Source organism: Ornithorhynchus anatinus, chromosome 17 (assembly GCF_004115215.2).
Source record: "Ornithorhynchus anatinus isolate Pmale09 chromosome 17, mOrnAna1.pri.v4, whole genome shotgun sequence".
NCBI lineage: Eukaryota > Metazoa > Chordata > Mammalia > Monotremata > Ornithorhynchidae > Ornithorhynchus > Ornithorhynchus anatinus.
Window position 1 is genome coordinate 3,228,487 of NC_041744.1, and position 16,033 is coordinate 3,244,519.

The 16,033-nt window shown below is 61.5% G+C and overlaps 2 protein-coding genes across 2 annotated transcripts; one reads left to right on the plus strand and one right to left on the minus strand.

The window, feature by feature from the left end:
• Positions 1-348: 348 nt before the first annotated feature.
• Positions 349-2,000, plus strand: DNAJC30 (DnaJ heat shock protein family (Hsp40) member C30). The gene has a single exon (XM_029081678.2). It carries the CDS (start codon positions 385-387, stop codon positions 964-966), a length of 582 nt encoding a protein of 193 aa, XP_028937511.1. The 5' UTR covers positions 349-384; the 3' UTR covers positions 967-2,000.
• Positions 2,001-9,032: 7,032 nt separating this feature from the next.
• Positions 9,033-13,505, minus strand: VPS37D (VPS37D subunit of ESCRT-I). Its single transcript, XM_029082568.1, has 4 exons — positions 13,320-13,505; positions 12,216-12,387; positions 9,674-9,756; positions 9,033-9,434 (listed from the first exon to the last, which is right to left on the minus strand). The coding sequence occupies exons 1-4, from the start codon at positions 13,455-13,457 to the stop codon at positions 9,033-9,035; spliced, it is 795 nt and encodes a 264-aa protein (XP_028938401.1). The 5' UTR covers positions 13,458-13,505.
• Positions 13,506-16,033: the final 2,528 nt, after the last annotated feature.

The window sequence follows — 16,033 nt, forward strand, 5'->3', positions numbered from 1 at the left end:
GGCCGGCCACGCGACGCCCCTTCCCGCCCTCCCATTGGCCCCAACCCAGCCCCGCCCACGCCCGTTGCTATTGGCCGCCGCTCCGAGCCCCGCCCTTTGCCCCCGGCGATTGGCCGGAACTCAGGCCGGCCCCGCCCTCCCCCTCCGCCATTGGCCGCCGCTTCATAGCCCCGCCCCCCGGTCCCTGCGATTGGTTTGAACGCAGAGCGGAGGCCCCTTTCGCGTCCTCCGCTCTTACCCGCCGCCGCGGGCCCCGCCCCTTTCCCCCGGCCCCCCGCGATTGGCCGGAGCGCAGTCCGGCCCCGCCCTCTCCCTCCGCTATTGGCCACGGCCCCCGTCCGTCCCTCTTCTCCCCTTTTGCCCCGCGGTGGTCCGGGGGCGGGGATGGCGGCGGAGCTGGGGCGGCGGTGGGCGCCGCTGCTGGGCCCGAGGCCGGGTCGGGGTCCGGGTCCGGGCGCGGGGTGGCGGCGGGGCTGCGGGAGCCGCCCTTCTGGCCGGGCGCTGTACGAGGTGCTGGGGGTGGCGCCGAGCGCCACGCAGGCGCAGATCAAGGCGGCCTACTACCGCCAGAGCCTCCTCCATCACCCCGACCGCAACGCCGGCAGCGCCGAGGCGGCCGCCCGCTTCGCCCTGGTGGCGCAGGCCTACCACGTGCTGGGCACCGCCGCCCTGCGCCGCCGCTACGACCGCGGCCTGCTCCGCCACGACCGGGCGCCCCCCGCGCCCCCCGCGCCCCCCGCGCCCCCCGCGACCCCCTTCGACTTCGACGCCTTCTACCGGGCGCACTACGGACGCCAGCTGGAGCGGAGCCGGCGGCAGCGGGCCCAAGGCCGGGCCGAGCGGGAGGGGCGGCGGCCGCGGCCGCGGGACCCCCCGGCCGGCGGGCGCTGGCTGCGGGGCCTCGACGTCCCGCTGGGCCTCGCCTTCCTCCTCCTGCTCGGCTTCTTCGGCCTCGCCAGGAAGTAGCGCCCGGGGAGGCGCCTCCCTCCTGCCCCCCGACCCCTTCGACCGGTCCGGGAGCCCCCCACGGCCGTCACCGCCGGGCCCTCGTCCCCCGGGATGGCCGAGCTGCCCCGAAAGCGGCCCCCCGAAACCATCGCCGCCCCGTCTCAGCCTCTGGGGAGCCCCCACCGCCCCAAAATGGAGCCGGGGCGCCCCAGGAGCTCCCCCTCATCTGTGACCACCAGGGCCTCTCCCCCTAAGGACCACGAAGCCGCCCGCGAAAGCGGCCCCGGTCTCCCAGAGCGGCACCCCGAAACCACCGCCCCGTTTCTCGGCCTCTGCGGAGCCCCCCCGCCCCAAAATGGAATTGGGGCGCCCCGGGAGCTCCCCCTCGGCGACGACCACCACGCCTCTCCCTAAGACGGCAAAGATGCCCGTTAAATCCCGACGACCCTCACAACCGCCCCATCTCCTCGACCTCTGGGGATTCCCGCACCCCAAAATGGAGCTGGGGCGCCCCGGGAGCTCCCCCTCGGCGACGACCACCGGGCCTTCTCCCTCTAGGAAGGCAGAGCTGCCCGTTAAACCGGCCCCGGTCCGCAAGAGCGGAGAGGATCCCCCCGCGCCGTCACCCCCTCTCCTCATCCTCTGGAGATTCCCCCCCGCTGCGGAGCTGGGGCACCCCAGGACGTCCTCCGCGCCGATGACCGCCGGGCCCCTTCACCTCAGGACGGCAGAGCCGGCCATTAATCCGTTAAACGGTCCCCGGTCTCCGAGAGCCGAGAATCCCCTCCCGCCCCCCCCAACCGCCCCCACCCCCTCTCCTCGTCCTCCGGGGATCCCCCACCCCCAAATGGAGCTCACGCCCCTCGGGAGGAGAGTCCGGTGGGGCAGGTGGAAAGCGTTCTGTGGGCCGCAATCCCGAGGCCCCGGCTCGGCACGGACACCTGGGCCGTCGGCGAAGACTCATTTCGTTCTCCTGTGCCCTTTTCGTCCGCCTCGTGCCCAAATGTAACTTTAAAAGTACGGAATATATGCCAGTGTCAGAGCCAAAGCAACGGGTTCGTTCCTTTATATTTATTGAAAGCTTGCCGGATGCAGAGCGTTCTACTAAGCGTTTGGGTTTGGGTGTCTAGTGCAGGAGACACGCGGTCCACCAGGGAATAGTAATAAAAATGGGCCGAAGTGCTTACTGTGTGCAAGCCACTGTGCTAAGCGCTGGGGTGGATACAAGCAAATGGGGTTGGACACAGCTCCTGTCCCGTATGGGGCTCACAGTCTCAATCCCCATTTTACAGATGAGGCCCGGAGAAGTGAAATGACTTGCCCAACGTCGCCCAGCAGACGAGCAGCCGATGCGGAATTAGAACCCGTGACCGGATTCCCAGGCCCGAGCTCTGCCCCCTAAGCCGTGCTGCTTCCCCTGGGAAGTCCCAGGGACCTCAGGAACTCGGGCTTTTCTGAGGAGTCCGTGCGGCTCCTTCAGCGGAGCGTCTGCTCCGTCCACCCCCCTCCTCAGAGCGGCAGCGGGGTCATCAGGGGTCTGGCAGGCCCCGTGGCTGCCCGCGTGGGTGACCAGGACAAGAGATTTATTCATTCAATACTATTTATTGAGCGCTTACTATGTGCAGAGCACTGAACTAAGCGCTTGGAATGGACAAATCGGTAACAGAGACAGTCCCTGCCCTTTGACGGGCTTACGGTCTAATCGGGGGAGACGGACAAGAACGGTAGCAATAAATAAGAGATCTCGGGTTTGCCGTGGAAACCCGGGGAGCCGTGTGGCCTAGTGGGCAGAGCCCAAGCCTGGGCGTCACAAGGACCTGGGTTCTAATCCTGGCTCTACCATTTGGCTGTGTGGCCTTGGGTAAATCACTTCACCTCTCTGGGCTTCAGTTCCCTCATCTGGAAAATGGGGATGGAGTCACTGAGCCCCACGTGGGGCAGGGGCTGCATCCAACTTGATTAACTTGTATCGACCCCAGCGCTTAGTACAGTGTCTGTTCAGTTCTTAACAGATACCCTAAAAACCAAAACAGGTCTCGTGCCGAGGGTGTGTTGAGGGGCCGGAGCCAGTTCGAGAGCCTGATTGTATTTCTGTTTCTGAAATCCGCTGTGTCGATCGCAGGGGTAAGTAGCAGGGCCTAGGGGAGAGCGCCCGGGTTTGGGAGTCAGAGGACCTGGGTTCTAATCCCGGCTGTGCCGCCCGCCTGCTGTGCGACCATGGGCAAGTCACTTCACCACTTCACAGTTCACCGGTAGCTGTGGTCTGGTCCCCTGTCCCCCTTCCTGAGAGCCTCGGATAGAAGCAGCGTAGCTTCTAGTGGAAAGAGCCCAGGCTGGGGAGTCAGAAGTCATGGGTCCTAATCCCGGCTCCGCCACTTGTCAGCCGGGTGACTTGGGGCAAGTCATTTCTCTTCTCTGTTAACTCATCTGTAAAACGGAAATTAAAACTGTGAGCCCCGCGGGGGACCACCTGATTAGCTTGCATCTACCCCCAGTGCTTAGAACGGTGCTTGGCACGTAGTAAGCGCTTAACAAATGCCATCATCATCATCCTCACAGCTTCTCCCCGGGGATAGTGCTTCAGCTGAGATACAACTTCTTGCCGGCTCTGAGACTGAGGTTAAAATCTGGCCCTTCTGACCGTGTGGGAGGAGTCTTAATGCCACGTACTGGAGGCCCTGCCCGGGGCAGAGCTACGTACTAGGCACTAGGGAATGAGAAGCAGCATGGCCTAGTAGAAAGAGCACGGGCCCGGGAATCAGAGGGCCTGGGTTCTCATCCTGGCTCCGCCACTTGACTTTTGTGAGCCCTCGGGCAGGTCGATCGGTCAGTTATATTTAATGAGAACTTACCGTGTGCAGAGCGCTGTACTAAGCGCTTGGGAGAGTCCAGTGTAACAGAGTCGGTCCGTTCAATGCCCACAACCAGCTTGCAGTCTAGAAGGGGAGACTCATTCATATAAGTAAATTACAGAGGTGGACACGAGGGCTGAATAAAGGGAGCAAATCGGGGCGACCGACGCAGGAGGGACTGGAAGAAGGGGAAATGAGGGCCTAGTCAGGGAAGGCCTCAGGAAGCCCTGCCCTAATTATTCTCTAATCTCCCCAACTGTCACTTCAGCCCTCCTGCCCCACTTAAACCCCCAAAAAATCCCCTGGGGATATAGGAACATATGTACTCTATTACTTCCTCCTATTACCTTCTCTTTGCCTCTGCTCCCTCTTCTGTAAAAATGGAGCATCAATATATTCTAGCCCCGACTTAGACCGTGAGCCCCGTGTGGGACAGGGACATCGCGTGTCCTACCTGCTTCTTTTGTATCTATCCCAGGTCTCGGTATGGGGCCGGGCACATAGTAAACACTCAACAAATACTTTTAGACAATGAGCGTAAAAGATGTCCTGTAGACTGTAAGCTCACTATGGGCAGGGAACGTGTCTTATGGTGTAATGTACTCACCCAAGTGCTTAGTACAGGGCTCTGCTCACAGTGTGTGCTCAATAAGCCCGTTGTGGCAGGGATTGTCTCTCTTTATTGCCAGATTGTACTCTCCAAGCACTCAGTACAATGCTCTGCACACAGTAAGCGCTCAATAAATACGACTGAATAAATACGATCGACTGACTGGTCCTTGACCTCTGGGAGTTTAGCTCTAAAAGGCTTGGTCTGGCCTAGGTGATGCTGTGGGCCCCCACTGGGGGTGTAACATCAGTAATAAGAATAATTGTGGTATTTAAGCGCTTACTATGTGCCTGGCACCGTACTAAGCGCTGGGGTGGATACAAGCAAATGGGGTTAGAGACAGCCCCCGTCCCACGTGGAGCTCACGATCTCTTTCCCCATTTACAGATGAGGTCACTGAGGCCCAGAGAAGTGAAGTGACTTGTTCAAGGTCACACGGCAGACAAGCGGCGGAGGCGGGATTAGAACCCATAGACCTTCTGACTCCCAGGCCCGGGCTCTACCCACTACGCCACGCTGCTTCTCCGTCACAGACCCATCGCAGACCCGGAGGGCTATAGAAACACACACTGAACTTTATTGAACGTCCTGCGACAGTACCGTCTAGGGGTTTGGAACAACAAGTGCCAAGAAAGAACGGGGAGCCAGCAAGTTAGGGCACAGTTTGGCTGCAGCTGACAGGCCGATCCCATGGGGAAGCGGCCGGGGAGGGGGGCCGGGGAGGGAAGGGGGATGGGAGAGAACTCGGGGGACCCAGGAATGTTCTCAGGGGAGGACCCACGATCGATAGGGTGGGGGTAGGGGAGTGTGCCTTGGAATACACTTCGAAGGAAAAGAATCCCCTCATCTCGGACCCCTTCGAAGTCCTCAGTCCCTCACCGGGGAGACACGGTGAGAGCTCGGAAAGTTCAAGCGGGATTCCATCCTCGGCTCCGTCGACTCCGGGCTCGGTCGAGAGACCGCCGGAAGGGAAGGGGGAGCTGGAAATAAGGCGTTTGGAGGGATTTTCTCCACAGCTTTCCCCCGCCGCGGGTGCCCTGTGAAAAAAGATTCCAGCTCTTCCCCGCTTCATCCCTCTCTCCCGCTTTGGTCCCTTGCACCGGGTGGATCAGCCCAGTCCTAACTGGACCGGGCCAGGAACCATCACGGGCTTGCTCAGGGCTCAGAAGGGAAGCCGACCCGACTCTTAAGCAGCGTCCAAAGTGTGCACGGCCTTAGAAGAGAGTCCCGGGTGAGAATAGAGCCAGAGGTCTATAGTCCCTGTCTTTGAAGAGCTGGGAATCCCAAGGAGGAGCAGGCCGGCCATCTCTCCCCTTAGCAGGGCTCTTCTTTCATCATCGGGCAGAGCCAAGGAGGGTGCCCTCCTCCAGCTCCCGGCTGGTCGGTGGAGAGGGCCGCGATCGCCCGCTCTGAGCCGGGTTGCCCGCGAGCGATGCCCTTTCGGCTGGGTGGGCGGTTGAGGCAGGCGGAGGGCCCGACGCGGGGGCCGCCGAGTCCCGGGAAGGTGGCACCTTGGCGAGAGGTGGAAGGCGGGGAAGGAGCGGCGCTCCTGACCCGGGTCCCGAGGGCAGGGTCGCCGGCAGCGGCCAGCTCGGGGGCGGGCAGGGGCCATCCGCTTCCGACGATCAGCAGCCTTCCCCGATTGGCCTTGCGGGCCAAAGTCAGTCCATTGGCAGGGCAAATCCCGTCTCCAGTGGGGGTGGGGGGTGGGCTCCGGGTTCCAAGATGCTAGGAGTTGGAGTCAGGGAGGACCAACACATCTGGACATCGGTCATCATGGTTTAGGAATGGACCATCCAACACCCTTGACTCTTCCCCAAGGATCCAACACGCACCATCCAATACCCCTCACTCCTCCCCTCGTCCCTGCCTCTCCTCTCAGTGACCCAGAACAGGCCATCCAACACCTCTGACTCTCCCCTCTCCTTCCCTGCCTCTCCCCTCAGTGACCCAACACGGACCATCCCACACCCCGACTCATAAATTCTAGCCCTCTTCAAACTCCTCCTTTTTTCAACCTGCACAATTTCCTCAGTTACCTAAGCATTTGAAGCTCAGTCTGGGTCCTGGGGACACAGAGAAGTTCCTCTGGCAGTCTGAAGATCACCCCCAAGCCTTTTCACCGACTTCCAAGCTCCTCCGGGCAGGAGCCTACATAATCCTTCAGATGATTGACTGAACTGCACTTTACAGCAAGAGCGATTCCACAGCCCCCTAGCCAACGACCTAACTTTCGCCAGCCTCGCTGGCCGAAAAACTGACCCAATCTTCCAGTTAAAACTGAAACCGCCAGCCTGCCCTCCTCCTCTTCCTCCTCCAAGCTGAAAACCAATGTTCTTTCCTACTGATTCTTCCTAGATGGTTTCATGGTTTCAGAAGTTTGGGCCAATGGCTACCTTCAGGGCCGGGTTGGCCAAAGCTTCCTTTCCATCTGAAGAGTCCCGTTATTTGTGTTTGCCGAGGACTCCGATCTCCAAACCTATTAAGACCCAGTTTCGGGGGTCTACTACGATCTCTGGATCTTTTTTCTCTCCCATACAGCTCCCTGGGATAGACTCTCGATCCTCAAGCGTGTCCCCGTTGAATTCCAACGTGCATCCACAGACCCTCCAAATCAGCTCCATCACTCGAGATCTTCGCGCCGCCCTCCAGAGAACCGGTGACCTCCCCCACTCGCCCCGGAGCCACCCCCCAACCTTCCTGCCTCCCAAGCTCCCACACATCCCGGAGGGAACCCTGGCTCCCATCCAGTCTTTCCGGGTTCAGGTTTCCCAGCGACAGCAGATGTACTGCTCCGTCCAAGAGGCCGGCGGCAGGAATGACTCCCGCCTCGCTCTCTGGGAACGCAAATTCACTTGAGGCGGACTGGCCGGTGGGGTCGGGAGGTTGGCGTGTTTTCTGTGTTTTCGCGGACCTCGGCGCCCCGTTTCCCTCTCCTCTGGGCGATGGGCCGGGGCGGCTGGGCTCCGGGCGTGGGTCAGGGGCCAGCTGAGTGGCCTCTCCCCTTCTTCCTAGAGGCATCGCCCCCTCCGCCTCTGCCCTGCTCCTGCTCACCCCCCTTCCCGGCGGCCTCCGAGGGAGAAGAGGAAGGCCCAGTCCGGAGGCGCTCTCTGTTAATGGAGCTTCTCATTAACCACGGCTGCCCGGCTTCTCCCCCTGCCCCCTCTAGATCCCCGCCTCCACCTTGCTCCTTTGCAGGGCAGAAGACCCCCCATCCCTCTAGGGCCGAGGCCGGGGGAGGGGCATGTTTTCCCCCACCCCAGACATGAGCTGGGGGCTGTTCGGGGTACTCCCCTCCCCTCCCCGAGCCGTTGCCATGGGGATGCAGAAGGCCCCTCCTCCTTCCACCCAGCTGGTTCCCATGGAGACACTCTCCTATCTCCGCCCCCCCCCCCCCCACCAGCCCAGTGGCCCCCCACCCTCAGGCGGGTTCCCATGGAAATGCAGGCCCGAGCTTCCTCCTGGCCCCACCTCCTCCCACCCTCTGGAGGAGGAGAGTCCAGGCGGAGGAAGCAGTGGGCTCAGCCCATCCTGGGGACCCAGTGCCAGGTTTCTCCGGGCCCCCCCGCCTCCCAGGTCCCCTCCCCACCTTCCCCTGGGATCGTAGGGGGCACAGGGAGTGGCCCCCTCTCCTCCACTCCCTGTGCCCCCTCTCCTCCGCCCCCCCCCCCCCAGTCCTCCTCAGGGGAGTCAAGCAAGAGCCAGAGGAAGCTGAGCCGGACCACCAGGTCCCGTTGACTGACCGAGGAGCCACGGGGGGCTCCCGCCACCCACCCCACCTGGGGTCTTCCTGCCCCTCCCGGGGCAGAGGCGACCCCTCCCCTGGGGAGCAGTGCCAAACTCCCTCCAGCTCGGCTGGGCCCGGGCAGCCTGGGCCGTGGCTGGCACCGGCCGGACCCCAACAGGGCAGGCTGGGCAGGAGTAACCCAAGCGGTGGGGAACACGGGCGGGGGGGGAGACAGACCGAGGGGCTACTTTTGTGGGGGGAGCATCAGCCCCATCTGACCGGCCGGAGCGAGTGCTCACTGTCTCTCTGCCTGAGGGAGCCCAGTGTGGGCTGGGCCCAGATTCCACCCTGGGGGGGGGTCTCCAAGCTCAGGAAGTGGGACAGAGGTTGAGCTGCGAGGGGGCCTCCGGACTTCCCCTTCTTCCTCCTCCAAGGGTGCCCGAAGGGGTGGGCGTCCCGCTCGGATCGGGGTCCGGCCCGGCTCAGGGGTGATGGGGCACCCAGCCTCTCTCAGCGGCTCCACGGGGGTTGGACGACTGGCCCGGCCAGTGGCCCGTCCCTCCCTGTGCCCAAGAATTCTGGGAAAGGGTGGGTGGGCGAGAGGAGCGGAGGGGAGAGGCCACTCAGCCTTCAGCCCCGCCGCTGGGACCCTCCCGTGCCAGGGAGAGAAGCGGTGGAGCCCCCCGCCTGGGCCCCCCACCCACACCCAGGTCCCGTAGGCCCCATCACCTGTTCCTCCTGGAGACCCTTCTCTTCTGGGTCATCCCGTGGGGGGCGGGTCGAGGGCTGTTCGAGTCCGAGGGTGGGGGGCCTGCCCCCACCCCCCGCCAGGGGCTGCGCGCTGGGATCCCGGGCCCCGGGCCCCTCCCCGGCTTCCCCGGCCGGGCCCCGGGCCCTACCGGTGGGGGGGCTCCGGCTGCAGGGCGCGGGGGGCGGCGGGCGGCGGCGCCTGGCCGAGCTGGCGCAGGGGGGAGCCCTGGGGTGGGGGCGCCGGGCGGGAGTCCAGAGGAGGGAGGTTGCGGGGGGCGGCGGGGAGGGGGCCCGGGGCCCCGGTGGGCCGCAGCGGGGCGGCCGGGGCCGGGGCCGGGCCCTGGGCCGGCGGGCAGAGCTTGGGGCCGGCGGGTGGAGGGGGGGGCTCCGGCGGGGTGGGGGGCAGGGGTCCCTCCCGCCGCAGCAGCAGCTCCTGCAGCTTCTCCGCCTGGGTCCGGCGCAGGTGGGCCCGGGCTCGGCCCTGCTGGAAGCCGGCCAGGAAGCTCTCCAGGGGCCGCTCCCCGCTCAGCAGCTGCTCCATGTGCTCCTGCCGGGTGGGAGAGGGCGCGAGGGCGGAGAGGTGAGGGCCGGCTGAGGCCGGAGCTGGGGCAGGGGTAGGATCTGGGACAGAACAGCCCATGATAAACCTCAAACCACGACCAACGTGACTTCAAACCATGACAGACCTCAAGAAGGAAGAATCCCGCCCTCCCTCCCGCGATACGGCGACTCTCTCCCCCACCCTGGCCTAAGCAGTAGCTCCCCGGCACCCCTCGGGGCCCTCACCTCAGCCTCCTGCTCGGCTTCGTCCAGCTCGGCCCTCAGGTGGTTCAGGGCAGAGCGCGGGCTCCATCGCTGCAGGCTCACCTCTGGGGGCCAAAGGGGGAGGCAGTCACAGCCCGGGCCCTCTCCCCCAAATCCCCAGGGACATAACGTCCCCTCCCACGCGCCCCGTCCCCCTCACACCCCTCGGCCTTCAGATCTCTCCCCCGACCTTCAGTCATCCTCTCCCGACCATCCAATAGTCAGAATAATTGGGGTATCTGTTCAGCGCTTCCTATGTGCCGGCCGCTGTACTGAGCACTAGAGCGGATACAAGCGTATCGGGTTGGACGCGGTCCCCCGTCCCACAGGGGGCTCAGAGTCTTAATCCCCATTTTAAAGATGAGGGAACTGAGGCCCAGAGAAGTGAAGTGACTCACCTAAGGTCACTCAGCAGGCAGAGAAGCAGCGTGGCTTAGGGGCAAGAGCCCGGGCTTGGGAGTCAGAGGTCGTGGGCTCTAATCCCGGCTCCGCCACTTGTCAGCTGTGGGACTTTGGGCAAGTCATTTAACTTCTCTGTGCCTCAGTTACCTCCTCTGTAAAAATGGGGATTAAGACTTTGAGCCCCATCTGGGACAACCTGATCACCTTGTATCTCCACCAGTGCTTAGAACAGTGCTTGGCACATAGTAAGCACTTCACAAATACCATCATCATCATCATTATTATTATTATTATTATTATTATTAAGTGGCAGAGCTGGAATTAGAACCCAGGTCCTTCTGACTCCCAGGTTCAGGCTCTAACCATTCGGCCAAGCCTCTTCCCAAATTTCTCTTTGGCGCTTTTATTACCAAAGCCCCTTACATTAGTCATTTCAATTTATTACCCCAACCCCCCCTGTGAGGTAGGGTTCAGGTATTATTATCCCCATTTTACAGCTGGGGAAACTGAGGTATAGGGAGGTTAAGTGACTTGCCCAAGGCCGCACAGTAGGCATGTGGCAGAGCTGGAACTCGAACCCGGGACCTCCGACTTCCAGGGCCACAGCTTGCCCACTGTGCCACACTGCCTTCCCAAAGGGGACACGCTGAAAGCCCACTTCTCTCCAAGTGGCCCTGCAGGGGTTGGGGGAAGAGAGGCGGGCAGGCCTGGGGCCCAGCCTCCTGCCGCCATCTCCACCCCCCCGGGGGGTAGTGAGGCAGGGGCGGTGACTGGCTGGGGCACAGAAAGGAACTTATTGTGGGCAGGGAATGTGTCTGTTTATGGTATTGTGCTCTTCCAAGCCCTTAGTACAGTGCTCTGCACCCAGTAAGTGCTCAATAAATAGGATTGAATGAATGAATGAATGAGACCGGGTGGCTGGCGGAGTGGCATTTTGGGGTTCTGTGCGGGTTTGGGTTTTTTCCGTTGTTTTTATAAACAAAACCTATGTCGACTGATTCTGTTACATTGTACTCTCCCAGATGCTTAGAACGGTGCTCTGAGCCTAACCTACAGTCCTTGCCGCTCTCTGCCGTCACGGTGCTCGAAGCCCTCCCGACCACCATCATTCTGTTGTATTGGACTCTCCACCCCTTGTCTGCTCTGTGTGACCTTGGGCAAATCACTTCACTTCCCTCGGTTACCTCATCTGTAAAGTGGGGATCGAGATTGTGAGCCCCACGTGGGACAGGGTCCGCGTCCAACTCGATTTCCTTGTATCTACCCCAGCGCTCAGTACAGTGTCTGGCACATAGTAAGCACTTAGTACCATCATTATTATTATTACTCTCCCAATACACTGTCTGGCACATAGTGAGCGCTTAGTACCATCATTATTATTATTACTCTCCCAAGCGCTTAGAACAGTAATCGCTCAATAAATACGACTGAATGAATGAATGAATGAACAGTTCTCTGCACATAGTAAGCGCTCAATCAATACCACCGATTGATTGCTCTGCACACAGTAGGCGCTCGATAAATATCATTGATCGATTGAGGCAGGTTAGGGTGACTGTCTGTCAATCCCCCCCGCCCCCGGCCCGCGCCCACCCCCGACGCCCCACTGTCTCGGCCTCCGCTTGGCACCCGTATCGCCGCCGCTCGGTGCGAGGGGAATGCTGGGACCCCAGGTACCCCCGCAATCAGTCGACGGTATTTATCGAGCGCTTACTGCCTGCGGAGCGCTGTACTGAGCGCTTGGGAGAGAAGAATATACCACACATTCCCCGTCCGCAACGAGCTCGCGGTCTATAGGCCGCACGGCACCGGACCACGTACCCTCCTCCCTTTCCCGTCCTTCCTCTCAAAGAGCCGGGCCCTGTGGGGGGCGCGGGGGACGGGATGGGTCACCCCCTCCCTACCTACCCCCCGGCAGGGGCAAACGGCAGTAGGGAAGCGGTGGCCTCCCGGGCCCGGGAAAGGCCGGAACGGGCCCTGGGTCCCCGCCGGGCCTGACCGTTCACTCGTCCCGTCGTATCTACTGAGCGCTTACGACGTGCAGAGCGCCCCCGGACCCCGGGCTCGGCTTCCCTCCTCCCCCAACTCCCACCGGGTCCCGGTCCCGCCCGGCCCGGCTCACCCAGGCGCTGCTGCTTGGCCCGACAGCTCTCGGCCACTTCGCGGAGCTCCTGGTACTTGATGGCCAGGGCCGCTCTGCCCATCTCCAGCCGGGGCCGCAGCGCCAGGTTCTCCTTGGCCAGGACGTAGTTGGAGGCCAGGCATCCCTCTCGCTCCAGCTGCAGCCCCTGGAACTGGGGAAGGGACGCCACGGAGTCGACCTTCCCTCCCAACCGCGCGCCCCCAGCTCCCGCCTCCCCCCCGACCACCAACCTACGTCCGCTCTGCCCCCTGGAAGCGCCCCCCATCCTAGGGGTGCCCTGCCAGATGCCCCAGAGTCAGCGCCCCGCCCCGCCTCCGGGATGGGCCTTCCTCTCTCCGGGCCTACCGAAGCCCTCGGGGTTTCCCACGCGGTTCATCAACGCCTCCTGGTCCCCGCGCCCCGGATTCCCTCGGGGACCTCCGTACGGCTCAGTACCCCTTTCCTGGGCGCCCTGTTTTCGGGGGTGGGGGTCGCCCCGGAGGAATTCATTCAGGGGTATTCACTGAGGGTTGACTGTGTGCAGAGGGCTGGATCAAGCGCTTGGGAAAGTACAATCCAGCAGGAATTCATCTCGTGGCCTCCTCTTGACACCCTCATCTGTCCGCGGCGGAGGGGCCCCGTCCCCCGTCCTCGGCAAAAGGGTCGATCGCCCCCTCCCCTTCACCCTCACGTCCCCCTCCGGGGGATCTGCCCCTTCTAAACTCGCCCGACCCCATCCCCTCCTCTGCCCCTCTCGTCCCGGGGGTTGCATTTTTGTCTGGGGGAGGCGGGGGGTCTCTCCGGCCCGGGATGCGGACTGCGGAGGTGGGCCGGGCGCCCCCCCGGTCCCTCCGGGGACAGAGAGGGAGAGGGAGAGGGAGAGGGGCCGTGTCCAGCCGGGCTGTGCGACCCCCTGCCCCCTCCCCAGCCGGAGGCCCGGCCGGCCGGGCCGCATCCCTCCCTCCCTCCCTCCTCGCGCCCCGGGCCCGGGGGGCTGCGTGCGGCGGCGGGGGGGGGGGGGGGAGGGGGCGTCCCGGGCCGGGAGGCCGCGTGCCCCGGTGCCCCCCGCCTCGGGTCCGGTGCGGGCCGGTCCTCCGCCCCCACCTTCCTGCTGAACCTCACGATCCGATCGAGCTTGGGCTCGTCCTGCAGCAGGTCCCGGAGCTGCGCGGTGCTGAGGATGCCGAAGCGGCCCGGGCTGCCGGAGTCCGGCCCCGGCCGCGCCGCCCGGGCCCGGTACATGCCGACGACGAGGCCGCAGGCGGCTCCCCCGCCCGATCCCCCCCGGGATCCCCCCCGGATCCCCCCCGGATCCCCCCCAGGATCCGCCGCTCGGCTCCCCGGCTTCCCCGCCTCCCGGCCAGGGGCGGCCCTGACCCGCTCCGGCCGCCAGAGGGCGCCGCCCACTCTCTTAAAGGGGACGCGGCCTCTTGACGCTCCGCCCCCCACCCCCCAAAACTGCCCCTTCGAAGCCGCCTCAGGCCCCCCCACCCCGACAGCGACCCCCCCCAAAACCCTCCACCGGGCCCCCTCCCCCAGGCCACTCCATCGTATTTACCCAGCGCTTACTGTGTGCAAAGCACCCTACCTCTACTAATGATGCGGGTATTTGTTAAGCGCTTACTGTGTGCAGAGCACACGGTCCGGGGTCATCAGGTGGTCCCACGAGGAGCTGACAGTCTTCATCCCCATCTTACAGACGAGGTAACTGAGGCCCAGAGACTAATGTCGGTATTCGTTAAGCGCTTATTATGTGCAGAGCACACAGTCCGGGGTCATCAGGTGGTCCCACGAGGAGCTGACAGTCTTCATCCCCATCTTACAGACGAGGTAACTGAGGCCCAGAGACTAATGTCGGTATTTGTTAAGCGCTTATTATGTGCAGAGCACCGTTCTAAGCGCTGGGGGAGATCCGGCGTCATCAGGTGGTCCCACGAGGAGCTGACAGTCTTCATCCCCATTTTACAGACGAGGTAACTGAGGCACAGAGAATAATGTCGGTATTTGTTAAGCGCTTACTACGTGCAGAGCACCGTTCTAAGCGCTGGGGGAGATACGGGGTCATCAGGTTGTCCCACGTGAGGCTCACAGTTAATCCCCATTTTACAGATGAGGTCACTGAGTCACAGAGACGTGAAGTGACTTGCCCACAGTCACACAGCTGACCAGTGGTAGAGCGGGGATTCGAACCCATGATCTCTGACTCCCAAACCTGAGGTTTCTTCCACTGAGCCACGCTGATTCTACTAGACCACCCCCCCAATCTAGCGTCTCCTACAAAAACACAAATCGTCAACCCCCCGTGACAACTGGATGGATCCGAAAGCCGGACAGTGAAAAAGGGGGATAGAGAGAACATCGATTCTTTCGAAATGTGGCCTTGGAGCAGGTTTTTGAGGCTATGTTGTCTTGTTTTCGTCCATCTGTCTCCCCCGATTAGACCGTAAGCCCGTCATTGGGCAGGGATGGTCTCTATCTGTTGCCGAATTGTACAGTCCAAGCGCTTAGTGCTCTGCACATATAATCGCTCAATAATACTACTGAATGAATGAACAAGCAAATGGATTAGGGAGGAAATTAAACCCAAGTGGTCTTTGGAAGGCCAAATGACCGGCTCAGGTGAGCATATTTGGGACACAGCATCAGGACTAATTCTCCGGAGAAGACACTGATGCTAGGAAAGTCCAGGGAAAATGTGGATGAGGCAGACGGGCAGCTTGATGGATAGAGGCCATAACAACGATAACGGAAGAACCGTTAGAAAGGTTGCGGATTATGACAGAGGACAGGACGTTCTGGAGAAAGTATATCCATGGAGTGGCTATGAATCGAAGATGACTCAAAGGCACTTAATCATAATCATAATATAGTAGAGTACATAGAGTATAGAATACATATATATATATATATATACATATTATAGTGTAGCTTGGGAGGGGACGCTACAACAACAGACATATTCCCTGTCCCCAACGAACTTCCAGTTTAGAGGAGAGGAGACAGACGTTAATATAAATAGATGACAGATATGGATATAAGTGCTGGGGGCTGGGAGGGGGGATGAACAAAGGGAGTAAATCAGGGCAATGCAGAAAGGAGTGGGAGAAGAAGAAAGGGGGATTATTCAGGGAAGGGCTTCTTGAAGGAGGTGTGCCCTCAATAAGGCTTTGAACAGGGGGAGAGTCATTTGTCTGTCAGATTTGAGGAGGAAGGGCGTTCCAGGATGTGGGCGAGGGGTCAGTGGCGGGATAGGCGACATCCAGGTGCAGTGAGAAGGGTTGACATTAGAGGGGCAAAGTGGGCAGCTTGGGTTGTAGTAGGAGCGTAGTTAGGTGAGGTAGGAGGGGGCAAGAGGTTTGAGGGTTTTAAAGCCCAATCGACGATGGTATTTGTTAAGCAATGACGATTGAATGAAGCCACTGAAAATCTTGACAAATGCAATGTAGGGGGAGAGAAGGGTGCGGAGTCTAGGATGCAGCGGATCCGGAAAAGGGTTGGAGAGAGGAAGTGGAAGCTGCAGGTGCCCAGCCCGTTCGAGGAGTCTGGAAAGAATAAGAGGAGGGAGCTGAAGCAAAACCCGATGAATTGATTGATTGGAGCCACGCGGTCAAGAATAGGTTTTTTAGATATAAGGGAGATCTGGGCTTGGGTGAATTCAGAGGGGAAGGAGATGGAGGAAAGTGACTTGAAGGCAACAGCAAAAGAGAGGAGCGAGTGTTTTTGAGAAGGGAGAAGGGATGGGGTCAGAGGCATAGGGAAAGGAGTGGATTCTAAGAATTATCCTAAGAGTTCTAATTCCCACCTGTGTACTCTTTCCC